Genomic DNA, 16,837 nt, shown 5'->3' with positions numbered 1-16,837 from the left:
GCCAGGATGAGGTAAGTGATTGTGCCCCTGTACTCGGCACTGGTGAGGCCACACCTCAAATCCCGTGTTCAGTTTTGGGCCCCTCACTACAAGGGGGACACAGAGGTGCTGAAGTGTGTCTAAAAAAGAGCAATGAAGCTCATGAGGGGTCTAGAGTTCAAGTCCTATGAGGAACAGCTGAGGGAACTGGGGTTGTTTAGTCTGGAGAAGAGGAGGCTGAGGGGAGACCTTATCGCTCTCTACAACTACCTGAAAGGGGGTTGTGGTGAGGTGGGTGGTGGTCTCTTCTGCCACGTAACTAGCGATAGGACAAGAGAAAATGGCCTCAAGTTGCGCCAGGGGAGGTTTAGATTGGATATTAGGAACAATTTCTTCACTGAGAGGGTGGTCAAGCATTGGAACAGGCTGCCCGGGGAGGTGGTGGAGTCACCATCACTGCAGGTGTTCAAAAAACGTGTAGACGTGGCACTTCAGGACGCGATTTAGTGGGCATGGTGGTGTTAGGTTGATGGTTGGACTTGATCTTGGAGGTCTTTTCCATCCTTACCGATTCTATTATTCTAAGTACCAGTACAGAAAACCACTAACAGCAAGTTCCACTACTTTTGAATTACTTCATAATAGAACCTTTTCACACCTCAAGGCTATGGATAATTTTTCCCACCTGCTTGCTCAGGTGGGAAACTCATATGTCAGAAAGATATGAAGCATATAATAACATCTATAATAAAAATACAACAGTTATGATAGGGACATTTAAATCCTCACTGAGATGTGATGAAGGTAGATTGCCTTCTTCCAGGGAAAACCATAACCTCTTTCTCTTAAATATATGACTTCTATATATGAAACTCTAAACATATATATGAAGTTCCAAAAATGAATTATAGCCACAATTCTTGTACTGACCTATATAGACTAAATATCAGCTCAGAGTCAAGTGCAAATCAACTCTCTCTTTTGTTCAAAATGCTTAAGTTAAGAGCCCTTCAACATAAACTGTTCAGTATTGCTTTTTTACCTTCAGTCGCAGGGGTAACTCTTCAGGAGTCTTCCCTGCCAATTCATCATCTTCCTCTTCCTGCATAATCAGGTTAGATGGGATGATTCCCTTTGCGTACTTCTTGGTAATTTCAACAAAGTCATCCAAAGCAATAAATTTTTTAGCTAAAAGATAAAATGAAGACTTTGAGTAAATAGTATCACAACTACACCTGTACCGATTATGAGTTGGAATATTGATTCTCTTTCCTGGTATTAAAGATGATCTACTTGGGGCTTCAAAAACTGAACTACCAGTAGCACGGGCTCACCTTGCAACTCGTTCTGCGATCCTTGCTGAAAATAACCAAGCTGCTTGTGCCAGCAATATGTGACTAATGTAAATCTTGTCAGAATAACAGGTAGATTTATAATATCGGTAAGTAGGAGAAGAAAGTGAGTGAATGTAGCTTATCTGCAAGTATTACAAGGAAAAAAAGACTACTGGATTAGGTCACACATTTTTAAATTGTAGCCTATTACATCTTTGGTAACTTCTTGAGAGAAAATCTTTAACTAGCAGCCACATTGCAAAGAAAGAAATGTACAGGAATACTAATGAATTATCTACATGTTATTAACTGGAAAACTGACTTCTGATTTGGCATTTAACAGTCATTTTTGTGAGTTCAGAAGTTACAGACATCTAATTATGGGAAACGCCCAATTATTCATACCTACAAGACTAAATATAGATTACTTACAGTGTATTAATTTAATATGCTACGTGACTATACAAAGGGCCTCTCTGAAACTATATCAGCTGTGATCTAAAACAGATAGCCAGCAACAAAATATACTTTGCTCAGTTGTACACAGAGACAAAATTTATCACTCTGCCCTGGAAGATCCTTATCCACTCTGGTGAGTAGAAGGGAGGCGAGATGTTACTTCCAAAAACTCTAGGGATGCTGCAAGACAGAAGATAATTTATATACAATTTCAAACTCTTTTCATAGCCAGTTCCTGGCATTAGCATGAATTAGCTGGTTTCTATGGTAGACAAGCTTGATGTTGTTTGTAAAGGAGGATAATTAACAGCACTTTTTTCCATACACTAAAGCAAATGACATTGCTGTAGATATGAAAGACTTTTGAATGACAAAAATCTGTAACACACCTCCTACACAGTAAGTTTAGCTCATCAGCTGATACAAAGATATGAAAGCTGGCCTGCTTAATACTAGTTTGAGATTTTAAAGAGATAGAAAAATGAACTGCTTCACTAAATTTAAAATCAGAGGATTAGTGGGTTTGAGCCTATTAATCTTTTAATTAAAAAAATGCTATATTTATAGAAGTTATATGTATCAGTATTTAATATTGAAAACACTGTAGATACAGAACAAAATAAAGTGTTTGTGCCGAGATATCTGCTACAGGAAGAGGGGTGTTAAAAGAGTTCAACAGGAAAAAAAAGCAGCTTACAATCTATCTTTTGCTTTAATCTCATAACATGTAAATTGTCTTTTACTTGGACTTTTATTTTTGTTTTTTTTTTTTTTTCCTCATTGCATGAACCCGTATGTCCCAGAAAATACCACCTGGCATGCCTCCCAAGAAACAAGAATGGATTTATTCTTGCTAACTATCCTTATCATTCACAGATTGTAAGGGGACATCACTTGCACAAAGAAATCAGTGAGACTCATCTGTCTTTAGTGGCGTTCAGATCAAGACTAATACCAAATGTGTCATCTAACTTTATTGTCCTATTGGGACAAAATGTGCAGGCAAGATAAGTCTTTTTGGTGTGGAATCAGCAAGCAGACATAGTTAGAACCTCACAAGATGGCCTATGAAATATAATGACATGAATACTCTCAGGCACGCAACAACTGTCCATTGGCAACGCCAGTTCTAATCTTCTGTTTATACCTGCATTAAGGATACCCCAGATCACATAACTGCAAACACATATCTGGCTTAAAAATTATCTTCCAAGTATTGTCAATGTATTAAAACTAAAGGAAGAATCTCCTGCTGGCAAGATAAATGGAGAAACTCAGTGGATCAGAGACGTAAATGGTGGAGAGCAACAGCTGACTTGTTCGTCCATGAAAAGATAAAAGCTCTCTAGAGAAGAGGTAACACCTTAACTCCTACTTTAAGTGTTTGATGAAAACTTTTAGATTTTAAATGTTATTAGTATTTTGTCACCCAAGTGTCTCTTAAATTGATATAAAAAGTGTATGTTGTAGATTCTACTTTATTATTAATATTTTTTTTTCTTCAATCTGGTTATGACAAATTCCCCTGCCTCCCCCATCCACCGTAGAAAAAGAAAAATATGCACATCAATTTCTGCCTACGCTTACATGTAGGTTCATTTACTCTCCTGTTATTTTATCTGCCATTTAAGCCTAAAAAAAAAGATTGCTGGTTCCTTTTCTGACACTCCTTGAATTACTGAAGAATCCAGAACAAAATTACTTGCATTGCACTCACGCTCTATCAGCATGTGCCAGTTCAGCTACAGGATGGAAAGAACACTAGTGTCATCCATCAAGCACCGATGCAACATAGCTCCAATGAACCCAGATACATTTGCGTTACGATACGATGACCAGACCATGTAACATAACAGTCTTATCCCCGAAGGACTATTTCTATCTTTCCAGAAGTGGCAAACAAGTCACAAGAACAGCTGACCTACTCTCACAGAAGTTTTGGTAGGACCAGAAGCTTGGACTCCAAAATACAATTTGTCCCATCACCTACTCCGTCACTCATATACACAGGCATGCATCCCTCCCCTTTTACTTCTGTGGAAGTCAACGTAAAACTGAAATACTCCACTCTTCTTAGGAGTGTTATTTTCAGAGGTCACCTGCACAATGAACACAGTCCTCAAAAGGTAAAGGCCAAACTGACCTAATGAAATGTAAATCCAATCTTTCAAAGAGTTTAAACCTGCAAACCCCCAGATTTGGCTCACTAATCCCCACATGATGCTTTAGTTACATGTATTCTCAACTATACATGTATTAGTAAGTAACATGCTTTGTGACACTTAAGTGTTCAAGAACTGATGCAGACTGCACATGAACTATTTCATAACCTAGTGCATTTCAAGAAAATTAGATTTTCCCGATAATGATTAACTGAACCTTATTAGATAATGTTCTGGAAAAACTACACATGCTGCATTGTTTATAATTAACTTTCTTAATTTAGCAATTTGACTTTCCTCCTGAAGGCCCAGCAATATAGCAGCATTTCTTAGGTATGGAGGGCAAGGGAGAACTTTGTTGCAAGTCCAACTCCCCACCCCACCACACTCTACAAAACTCAGATTTGGGTCTACAAGTCTGACCCTGTGTGTGTTGAGTGTTTAATTCTCCCGACTACATGAACTAAGCTGCCTCTAAGTTATGAAAGGAACATCTTGGTGCATCTTTCCTATACTAATTCTTGAACAAATATGGAAAAACAAACATTAATTATAAGGAACTGGCAAACAGAAACAAGGCAAATAAAATGAGGAGTCTACATTAAATGGTTGCATAATTAATCACCTTATTGTAATCAGAAAGCTTACTACAGTTTAGAACTAAAAAAAAATTATTGAAAGTGCAAAATTTTTTTTGGTGAATAGACTTGTAAGTGCTGAAAGGGCAAGAATATAAAAATAACAAGTGACATGCAAACTCCTCTTAGTATACTAATCACCAACAAGTTAACTGTAATGGTGATGCCTTCTGTGAGTTCACACGCAGACTGGTTACTTACTTTACACATATAATACATTGACACTATCAGTTTATAGCAACCCAAACTTGCTATACATTCTTACCCTGGCAGCACAAAATTGCTTAGCAAAACAGAATAGAAACCAAAACCACAGTCAAAGACTGAAAGAAGCAGCATGCACTCACATTCACTGCTCACTAATCGCTCCAGCATTCTTCTCTGCTTCTGCACCGACTTTGGGACCGGGCCAGGTTGCTTCTCACCACCTGGTTCAATGACAAAGTTTATGCAAAGTCCAAGCAGTCAATTAAAATGATCAAACAGTAACTGGAATGTTCTTCAAGCTGCAATATTTGGAGAATGGTATTTCCTCAAAGCCAGGAAAAGACACAAACAGGTAACAAGTAGCTATATAGCTTTCTATATTCCTATTATTACACTAGAGAACAGCATTGGTATAGCTAACATATACCGCCTTAATGGCAGAATAAGCCAGATGTCTTGAAGATTGAGTCTGTAACTGAAATATCTAGTAAGATATCATTACAATGACTGTTGGGGGGGGGGGGTGTGTGTGTGGAAATCAAACACACCAAAGCAATAAAAGATTTATTTTCCAAGGACAGCGAGTGTCAAATTAAGATATTTTTAGTATTTAGTCACTTGTATGAGTGCTTAATTGAATCACAAGCTACAGCAAGAGTTGGCAGGCTTTTATGAACTAACTTTATTGGTCCAGAGAGCACAGTTATTAGAAGAGAGTTTGAGTTCATTAACACTGTTACGTTTTCTAAAGTAGATCACACAGTTACTTTTATGTTATGCCTGATGGTTTATAAAGCCCGTTAGGTTTCTAGCTGTATTCTGCTGTAAGTCTGTATTTTATCAATAACCATATATGAGTTCACAAACTAACCTTCGTTATCAACTTGCCCAACATTTTCCAGTAGTTCAGAAACTGCTAATTGCTTCTTCTTTTTGGGGTTTAATTTCCAATACATGACTAAGGCAGCTTTCCTCACAGCTCTCTCCAAGTCAGTCTCAGACGATAATTTTTTTACTTCTTGTTCATTCTCAGAAGTGATGCCTCAAGAAAAGCAAAATACATTAGAGACTATTATCCCACACCGATGCACAAATGACCGATTTCCCCACAAGTTATTTTTCTCAGTTTAGTCTGAAACTTCACAAGTTTCATTCACATCTTGACCACCTAAGAAAATTACTCAAATGCCTTTCTGTGCCTATTGCTTATCAAAATCTAATGACATTGCTTAAGTTTAAACGGTACTTCAAAGACTGTGCGAGACATGCATTATCCTTACATCTTGGTTCAACTTTTGCAGTACAACAGTTCAGGCAAAAGGTGGTGTGGAGATGTATGGGTGACATGTAAAAGACAGCAAGAATTTAGTGAAAGCGTGGGGTTTTTTTGGGGGGGGTGGGTGGTTTTGTTTTTTGTGGGGGGTTGGTTTTTTTTTTTTGTCCTTCTTTAAATCAGAGTTCAGATAGTTGGCAGATGAGAGGAGACCATTCCAAGTGTGGGAGGTAGCATGAAGGAAGATGTGAATCCTACAGTGGGAGAAGACAACGAAAAAGACCAATTAGGAGAGAGGTTCAGGAGGGGTGAAAGAATAGAACAGCAGATATGTAGGTGGTGTGTGGTAATATATGACCTTCACGGTCATACAAGAAGCTTCAATGAAAGGTGAGGAGGGGAAGAATGAGCATGAATTCCATGAAGGAATTCAAGCAAATAATTAGCATAAATGCTTTTATGAGTAGTATCAGTAATTATTGCTTTTTAAATTACCTATTTGAAGATGCTGTCAGCAACTACTCAGCTAATTTTTGCTATGAGCATTCCTATCATATTTTAACCCCTTTTTCAGTGTTAAAATGAATACAATATTATTTCAGTCAAAAAAAGAAATGCAAGCAAAAAGTCTCAGAGAACCCATACCTCTTCTGTCTGTCAGGCATCTACGCAACAGTTTGACAGCTTCTCTTCGGCCTTGCTTAGCAGCAAGGATGAACCAGTCAACTGCACTACAATTGTTAAGTTCTTCATCCTCCTCTTCTGCTAGCCTTAAGAAGTGTTTCCCCACCTAGAATAAGGAGGGAACAGAACTCCTTCAATAACCGAAATATACTCCACTCTCTCTCGCCCCTCTTCCACCCCCTGGAACTTGGCTAGAATAAATTCTCTCTGAACAAAAGGTCAAAACATTTGCTCTTAGCACTAAAGAACATAGCTGTAAGTTGATCTTCTGCAGGGAAAGATCAGTTTCCAGAACTGGAAGCAAAATGTAATTGCAACACATTTGTCCAGGTCAATGAATTAGTTGGTATTGGTCTTTGGGTATCTAGCAGGATGAGGTAAACCTCCTGGTGTTAATAGTACTAAAAGTTGTCTTTTCTTGGATTCTTTTGCTCCTGTAACAATGGTCAGACAACACTGCTAGCCTTATTTTTAAAACAAAAAAATTAAGTGTAATAACCTGGTGCCAGTGTCATACAGAAATTCAGATGAAGTCAAATTATTGACAAAGGGCCTTGACATGGAAGGAGGCTTCAGCAGTGAAATGCCTGACCCATAGCAGTTTAGCCACTGAAGGGCAAAGCAAACTCATGATTACTTAAGTGAATGCAATAAAACTCATACTGGCTAAGCATCAAACAATTCCAGTGATACAGCCGGCAAAAATCCTCCTATTTAGGATTACAGAAGTTATGGAGCAGTTGCCTGCATTATCGTTTTACAGATGAGAAAAAACATCACCTTTTTTCTTCCTTCTATACAATTGAAATACACGGTAATATGCTAGTAAGTATATTTATGCAATAGCATGAAACACTCCTGCTTATCATACCACAAGGTAACAAAACATTAAATGGCATGAAGTGGCCAAGGTTTTATCTGCGTGCCTGAAGAATCAGGGAAATGCTTTTGCTTGGCTCACTCCCTCTCCCTACTGTTACTTAAGTTACATTCTAGGAGTAATTAATGTAAAACCTTAAGAGTATAGCTCAGCAAGTCCACAGTATTATCGGCTGCAAAAAACCTCATCTGTTTTGACAGTTTCTTTGAAACTTTGCCTTTGGTATTACCACTAAAGGTGACTAAATAAACTTTGAAAGATTAATAATTCACATTATTGCCATGTAGATTGAACACAGTGATATAATCAAAAAGATCTTTTTCTTTCAGTAAAGGTTAGGTGTATGAAACCAGTTGCAAGGCTGGAGACCGAAGCGGGTACTCCAACAACTTTTACAAAGATAGTTAGTGGGTAGACATCACAGTGATTAAACCCATAGTACATAGAACCATAGAATCTTTGGGTTGGAAGGGACCTTTAAAGGTCATCTTGTCCAGCCCCCCTGCAATGAGCAGGGACATCTTCAACTAGAGCAGGTTGCTCAGAGCCCCGTCCAACCTGACCTGGAATGTTTCCAGGGATGGGGCATCTACCACCTCTCTGGGCAACCTGTGCCAGTGCTTCACCACCCTCATTGTGAAAAATTTCTTCCTTATACCTAGTCTAAATCTACCCTCTTTCAGTTTAAAACCATTACCCCTTGTCCTATTCCCAACAGGCCCTGCTAAAAAGTCTGTCCCCATCTTTCTTATAGACCCCCTTTAAGTACAGGAAGGCTGCAATAAGGTCTCCCTGGAGCCTCCTCTTCTCCAGGCTTCACATACATGGTGAAGCTACCCAAAAACATACAGAAACAGGAAAAAAAAATTGGACTAAGTAAGCCAAAAGTCAAAACTACACATTGATTACAAAGTCACGTCAGAGCTCAACAGGCAGCGCACACATTACAGGGTCAGACTAGGAAGAGAACATATGAGATCGAAACAAAACCAACAAAGATTGCAGCAACTGCCTGGGAATTTAACAGCCAACCGCAGAGGTACCTTCAGCTATTTATTTCAGAAAGGAATTGGTTGAACAAGTTACATGGTAAATAACATCCTCTGACAAGAACAGCTGTTTCTTGAGCATGTTTATATTTATAGCCGTGAGATTTTTTGAGCAAAGCTTTGAGAGCAGTAGGACTTAACGATGCAGCTCTTAAGTTTCTAAGCATCTCTTGAACATAGAAACTCATATTGCAACATAAACTGGCAGATTGTGGAATTAGTCATATTGCACAAGGCTACTGCAGAAGTAAAACAGTAGCATAACACCTGTTTTATGATAGAAGTGTTTTTTGGCTTGCCTGTGGTGTTTTGTGGTTTTTTGTTTTTTTTTTTTTAATTGTTTGGGGCTTGTTTGTTTGTTTTGTTGTTTGGGGTTTTCAGGGGGGAGTATTTTGGGTTTTCTAGGAGGGGTTACTTGGGTTTGGGGGGATTTTTTTTTTTTTTTTTTTTATAAAGTTCATCATGAAGATTTACTCCCCTCCAAAAACCCTGCAGAACACACCCCCAAAATCTGAGCAACCAGAAAATATTTTCCCTTTATTTTGATTATAAAGTTTCAAGCTTTTGTGTATGTTAAAAGTTTTGGTAGCAAAAAACCCTCCAAGTCCCATAACAAACACCAAGGCTTTCTGCAAAATACTACTGGAAGGTCTACCAGCTCTCTTCGAACAAGCCCCATGCAACAGCCACCTTTCATTGTCATAGCAAAGCTCCTACACGGAACCACCTGAAGATGGCTGCAAAGCTCTGGCCTGCAGCCATCAAAGGAGGAAGAACTGACGGGAGAAGATGTTAACCTCAGATTTGTTGTTTCCCTCAGTCAGGGATTCTCTCTTTCCCATGAGCTAAAACTGTGAAATGAAGTCATAGTTGGTAACAGCTTAACACGGATCTTCACACTGTACTCTCCAAAGGTTGCTTTCACCTGTGGGCTTTGCTAACCAAGGCAGTTATCTCAAGCAGTCCCGTTGCAGAGATCCTCCGGTTGAAGATACAGCGCTGCCTTTTCTCCATGACAGAATTCCAGCTGTGGGTGTCTCATTTACATAATTGCCGTACAGTTATTTCTCAATAAAGAAGCTACATAAAGCTACAGTAATACAGGTTGACAGTCACTCAGAGTGCATTTATTTCCATAGTCATTGCAGGGTTATTTTTGAATAAACTCATAGTAATAACTACAAGCCAGTGAACCAAGTGATTTCTTGTGTTTGACTTTGTAGTTATTAGCAAACAGCACAACACTGCCATCTCAGCTTCTCATTCGTACTCCTACAAAGGTAAGAAATAAAAAGACATTTTTCTAACTGATTCTAAAGGGGCATATTCAACAACAGACAAGAAATATATTTTTCTAGGGTTTTAAAAACTAAAAGTTGATTCCCTCTCCACAAGTCACAAGAGATTGCATAGAAATGAAATGACTATATCTGGGGTTCCTTTTCAGGAAGTCAATTCATCCTGCGTGCATACTGAAGCAAAACTGTATGCTGATCTCTTTACAAGAAGAATCCTATTATTGTGTGGGAATAGAAAGTATATAATCGTTAAAGAGCTAAAGGAAGGGAGTGAAGGTGGAACAAATTGAGAAGGATAAAAAAATATTATTTATATACACACATATGCACACATCATAGGCTCAGATTACATAAGGTATTTCTTACTCAACTGCAAGTTATATCCTGAAAGAATATTTACGGGGTTTGCTTTCTTTTGTGTGGAGGAATAGAGTCAAAATGTGGCTTTTACAGCAGCGATCCCCTCAAGGCTAAAGCTTCATCCTCCGCAAAGCCACCGGCTGGTTCAAAGGTGAGGAATTTGCTACTGTCTCAGGTTACAATTCCAAGGACAGCCTGACCCTCAATCAAGCTGAGATGAAGTGGGGAGTGAGCCCGGCATTGCCGTATTTTTTAACCAGCTTTAAAAGGACTTCTTTCCCATCCCCACCTTTCATTTTTATTTGCAAGAGTGGTGAATCTTGGGGAAATAAAACAAACCACCAATAAGCGTGTAGGAGACCATAAGCACTCCCTTTTGCTATCAAAGCTGAAGCTGGAAAAGAATGTTTGAGCAAAATACCAACCAAGTTAAACATGAATTAAAATCCTTTTAAACAATTTTCAGCTATTTATACCAGACCAGTTAGACCAATAAACCAGATAGTGGAATGCAGTGGAAAACTGGTACAATTTTCCTAAAACCTAAGGGACACCTGAAGTGCTAACACATGCATGGACAGAACTGCCATTATTAATTCAATTACATCTGGCATTACACAACTAAACATAGCTATTTTCAATAAACAAGGAGGGGCTTCTTTTCCAGTATATGTTAATTGGTTGCCCAGAGTAGTTGTGGATGCCTCCTCCCCTGGGAGTGTTCAAGGCCAGGCTGGATGGGGCTTTGAGCAACCTGATCTTGTGGAAGGCGTTCCTGCCCATGGCACAGGAGCTGGAACTAGATGATCTTTAAGGTCCCTTCCAATCCAAACCATTATATGGTTCTAAGAGTTCATAGAAATTGTATACAAGTGCAAAATATCAAACCACCTCTGTTCCTGCTAAAGCACCTCAAGTTTCTTCCACAGAGTCCAGCTTAAGAGTCTTGATGTCTTTGTATACAGTGAAGAACTGAACAAACAGTTCAAGCTTAAGTGAGTCCATTTAGATGAGCAATTAGTTTTGTTCCAATAGCAAAATTAAATCCAAACAGCATTCAATTGTCCCTATCTGCACATCTCCTCAAGTAACTCTTTGGCACATTCTTAACAAAAAAAGAAAAGAAAAAGCAAAGCAGTTCTGTACTTTCCCCATTCTCTCAGCCTATCCTCCCCATTTCATGTGTGTCCTAAAGGCTTACTCAGGAGTTGGACCTGAAACCAGTAACACTCCTAAGCAAGCAGCATTTCTCAAGGCGGAGGAACCATCTGTCGTCACCTTTCTTTGAATCATTTAAGATCAATTCAACTAAAGAAGAGATAATAGCTCTACAGCAGGCAGTGCTATTTTTGGAACTAAGAGCAAACAAGACTGGACAAAGAGCATGCAAAATTACCTCTGTTTGTGCTTTTGGGTCTCCTGCTTTGGCCCTCTCAAGCAGTTCCTCAAAGAGCACTTCAGGTTCTTCCTTCATGGCCTCTGTAAATTCATTTGATAAAGAAAATTGTTTACTAGCAATATTTGAACATATTTTATAAATCATTGCTATATGTGGTTGAAGAATTAAAGGATTATATCTCAAAACTCCAACATGAGTGTTTTGCAAGAACAGGGGAAATTAATTCTCATTACAACATTTACACTCCATCTCAGTGTTGTACTTCAACATATTTACTGTTACTTGTTATCTGGTACTTGCCACAGGATGACACAGCTTCTCCTTTACTTCCACAGAATCCATTTCTCAATAGAAGAAGAATACTCATTATGAGAAATATGAGCACATGTGGAACATGCAGTATGGATCAGCTTTTGTACTATTACTATTTTTATTCTTGATAGCACTTGGCAGCCTATTTAATAGCGAAGCCTTCTCAAGAGTTTTGAAAATTAACCAGCCTTTTAAATGTGTCCAGTATATTTGAAAGCTCAGCTCCTCAGCCTCTGGAGTACACAGAAACGAACACTGTTAGAAACCTCACTGTTCTGTGTCCAATTCCATACTCACACCTGATTTTCTCTCCTTTCCTATCTACATATACAGACTTCACCAGTTTTTCTTCTTCAAAAGCATCACATATCTCCACCAGTGAACCATAAAGAAAAATCGAGAGCTTTTTCTGACATCCAGTGGTTGTAAACAATGTCAATGCTGCACGCTACATGATGAATGAAGAATAAATATAACGGAAAAGCTGACAATGCCAGAACTGCTACTTTTTATGAGAGGAATTCTCATAAATTAATTTAGAAGAAACTTAAAGAGGAAAATGAATATAGCTTGCATGCTGCAAGTGGAGTAAGGGTAAGAAAGGACAACAGACCATAGCTGTGACAGAAAAACAGCTTTACCAGTCAACCTAAAATTGTAGTTAGAAAAGAAAGATCCAAACTCAACAGCCAAAGCTTGACCTGTACATACCACGTTACCCTGTGAGGTCACCGAACGCACTGTAACACGTGGTAGCTACGTACTGAGGGACAGCATGAGAAAGTACAGCTAGTTTCCAAGCGTAGGAACCCAAGTGAGAGAAGCTTTCCGGCACCTGCCCAAAGTTACAGATTTCAGCCTCTACCTAACTTGGGCGGCACTAACGGGAGAAGCTGGTAAGCAGCCCTGCTAGCTGAGGTGCCATTTAGTATCAGCTCTTTTTCCAAAAGGTGAGAGGAATGAAGAAATAAACCTGATTCCAAATACTCTCCTGAAGAACAGGGCTTCTTCCATTCTTTAACATCCCTGGTACTGGGACTATTTCCAAACGAACAGGCTACAAGCCAACGCTTTCATTAAAATGGATGTATTTTAACAAGAGCAAACCATGAAGCAAGTTTTCTCCTTTACCATGCCACAGTTTTGTCTGCCAAGCTCCACTTGGAAAAAATACTAATGCCAGATTATAACATGTTGTCTGGCTAAACAAGGCACATAATGAAAAATAATTTTCATTTAGTACTCAATCTTCTCAGAAAGCTGTAAAAATATTATTGTAAAGTAGGCAAACACCATCCCAGCAAAATTAACCACTTAATCTCCTTGCCCTGATATATAACCAACAGAATTGGATTCTAAACAAGTCAGAAGCCTGTTTTCCAGATGGCACCACTCACACCAACAGCCATCACTCGGGCTTTCTGCTTACAATAAACAAGAAGTTACAGGAAAGAGCATATTGTTTGAAAGAAACATAATATTCATCTATCTGTCCCACCCAAATGAAAGAAGTTGGGCAAGGCAGTATTCCTCTGTTTCTTCCTGTGCATTCATTAACTTACTTTGCATCAAAATTTCTGCAACTGTCCTGGCTATGGATTTTTTTTTCCTTCCTCTGTTCAAGTTGTTCTACATATTGAAAAGAGACCACCACAAAGATTTTGGTGATACTCTGGATAAACCATTATAAGAGGTACCATTCAGAATTTAGTGTTTGATAACTAAGTGGAATTTAAACACACACAAAAAAACACTTACAGGAGGAATTTGCTAAACTGATATAAATCCTAATAAGAAGGGTGGTTCTCTGGCAGTTTCTATAGGCAAAGTGGTTTCCTTTCTCTCCTGCTCCATGTGTCACACATCGGAGCATGGCATGGCTCTGATCCCTTCCATACTCAGATGAGTATGTTAGATAAGAACAGTTATTACAATAAAAAGCTGTAAAGTGTTCCTCTTTTGCTTCTTTACCACCAGAATATACTTACTTTATTGTAATTACATTGGAGATTAACATGTAAATAATATTGCTCATGGAGATGGTAAAAAAAGACAAAGGCAAAACTAAAAATGTGCAGCCTTATGTTCCAACTACCACCTTCAGTGAGAAAAGAAAATAAAACGTACTGGTACTGCAGGCAAACTTGTTGAAATATTTGTTCAAACAGAGCTGACTACCAGGGGAAAGAAACCCTTCCTGCTGTTATTTTCAACCTACTGTCCAATCCCTCCTGCCTGGCTATCACTTCTACGAACTCTCACATATGACCTATAAATATAAATAAAAGACAGTTAATTAAAACTATGTCTGTGGGTTGGTTCTGTAATTGTAGGGCAAGGGCAGAAGAGCAGGTTGTAGCATGTTTTCAAGATCAAATTTAGAATGGCTTAGTATCATAGTGTTCCCATAACTACCAGTATTTTTCCTTTGCTTAAAGGATAAGCAAGAGGGTAAGTAAAAGGGATAAAGCATGAATGACTCAAGTTTCATGGCTACCATATCAATTTACTTTCTCATAAAGTATTGAGGTCAGTCTCCGAAGGCAAAAGGTCCAAAACACAGTTCAAGTATGTTTTGGAACAAGAATGGACAACACACAATTTCTTTCAATTCAGCTGGACACCAGAACAAATACTATACAAGAGTAAATGAACCCACCATAAAAACACTATAAAAAGTGGTGATCTATAACTTGTCACCCTTATTCTTAAGCATGTTTTTAGTCAGAAAATGTCCTGATGTGTATTCCTCCCACATAAGAGTACTGCAATGGAAATGCTGTCAGTAGAAGCTTTTATTTTCCAACTTTGCTAAAAACTCATGTCTATTTAATGTCAAATTTTACTGTCTTGAATATAAAAATTTCCAGAAGAGAGGAACATTCATCTCGCACTACTTCATGTATCTTTTATGACAATTAAAATAGACTTCACTAGCTGTTGTGTGTCAGGTGCATTTATGTAAGCCAATGAAGTCTATCAGTTATTCAAGGTTCACAAGCGCTGCAGTCATTCAAATGAAAGCAGGCAAGTGAAAGTACACAAGTTTTAGACGGCACGTAGCATACATAGAAGAAACAAATTAAGACAGGACAGGGACATGGAAGGGTGCTTAGCACTTCATATTTGGCTGTAGTTCCTACCCTGTCACAAAGACCCTGTCCATCAGGCTGCTCTGTGGTTCAGTTCCTCATTTACAAAACAAGTTTATTCTGCCTTCACAGAGACAGGTCACTCAACACAAATTATTCAGTGGATATCGGAATAATGACATTACTAATAAAATTTTAATGTTTTCTTTTTATTATTCTGTGTGATTAAGTCTTAAGTTTAAGACACAAAATTATATTGTATCCTTTAGTTTTCTCAGTTCCACTCCAAAAAAGAAAGTGGGAAACAAAAAAAAGATTTGTGATCCACAAAGGATGAAGCTGATGTATTTCGGAGTCTGCTGCATTTATGTCTTTGTACTACAGAAAGCATTTAAACTTCTGAAGGGCTACAGAAATAACCACTTTTGAAATTCAGGCTTTTCATTTAACAGGTTAAAGCCGTCACTAAAAACCTGTTTTATTAAAGCGCTTATTAAAAAAGTCTTAATGCAATAAAATTGATAAAGGCTTGTTTGCATTTCACAGTCATATACAGCATTTAGAAGAGTGAGCTAAAGCTGCATGTTAGCTGATAGACTTCAAAGATGTTATCAAAATATTATGAGAGTCATTTCTGTTTACCAGTAAAAAAGTATGTTTCCAGAAAAATACTCAGGATCCAGCGATCCAAACACAGCTGTTTATATAGGTAGGTTGTAGACAGGCTGATGAAAACTAAAGACTAGTGTTTACTTTCTGAAACTTTATATATTACTTTGCACATTGACTATATAAAGTAAGATTCCAATTTTGAGTCCAGCTTTGCTGCTACAGGTTGAAATGGAAATTTAGCATTATTTTCAGCATAGGCAGGCATTTTTACTGTTTCTGTTAGGTTTTGACCAGAAACAGGAAATGTTGCAAAAGAAAACATTTCAGTTCTTCGAAGAATACTATGCAATACTATTTCAGGATGCAATTATTGTCCCTTACCTCTGAAATTTAGCCATTAAATTGACTGAAAGGCACCTAATCCATAGTGGGGTTTAGTCCAAGTGAGACTGCAAGTTATCAGTGCTTCACATTGTGTCGCAAAAGAAAGGTGCCATCATGGCTTAATTAACAACTATAAGTCTCATCTTTGGACTACATCAAGGATTAAAACCCAAAAAACTCATCATTCATACAAGTTTCGAAGAATGGACTGACACAATCTAGGTAAGCAAACTTTTCAATGGAAAAGATTTTATACAGAGAGTACGCTGTGCTTGTCATAAAATTTCCTTCCCAGTATTCTAGTACAAATCAACAATGGATGCAATATATTCCCAGTCCTTCCAATATTCTTCACTTATGCAACTGAAACACATCATGCGTGTACAATGTATCATTCTAATTAGGTTGACTAATCACAAAGTACCTGACGATATATTTAGCAAAATGTTTTGCGCACACTTTAGGCAAATGTTATTTAAAAGAAATAATTATTAAATATTAAAAATAAATATTAAAATTCACTGTGTGACTTCCATTCATGAATTTAAAGTATTTAAACACACATAAGTAATAATCCTTACATGTAAGGAAAGATTTTTAGTTATATGTATACTCAGAGTGGATTTTACACACCCAACCACCACATAAAACCACCTCATTTTTTTTCAGTGCTCTTCTAACTGCTAGGAATTACTGCCTTCCTTAAAAAAAAAAA

The 16,837-nt window shown here is 38.0% G+C and overlaps 1 protein-coding gene across 1 annotated transcript in view; it reads right to left on the bottom strand.

Annotated features, from left to right (window-relative positions):
- Window positions 1–16,837, bottom strand: part of WFS1 (Wolfram syndrome 1 (wolframin)) — a 35,443-nt gene that overhangs the window by 3,380 nt on the left and 15,226 nt on the right. Inside the window, exons 2-6 of the mRNA XM_010284447.1 lie at window positions 11,720–11,802; window positions 6,698–6,842; window positions 5,651–5,821; window positions 4,920–5,000; window positions 1,022–1,167 (exon numbers count right to left, since the gene is read on the bottom strand). Coding sequence (XP_010282749.1) covers window positions 1,022–1,167; window positions 4,920–5,000; window positions 5,651–5,821; window positions 6,698–6,842; window positions 11,720–11,802 — 626 coding nt within the window. The remainder of the gene's footprint in view (window positions 1–1,021; window positions 1,168–4,919; window positions 5,001–5,650; window positions 5,822–6,697; window positions 6,843–11,719; window positions 11,803–16,837) is intronic.

Source organism: Phaethon lepturus, unplaced genomic scaffold (genome assembly GCF_000687285.1).
Source record: "Phaethon lepturus isolate BGI_N335 unplaced genomic scaffold, ASM68728v1 scaffold4383, whole genome shotgun sequence".
NCBI classification, from domain to species: domain Eukaryota; kingdom Metazoa; phylum Chordata; class Aves; order Phaethontiformes; family Phaethontidae; genus Phaethon; species Phaethon lepturus.
This window is presented reverse-complemented; position numbering and strand designations above follow the sequence as displayed.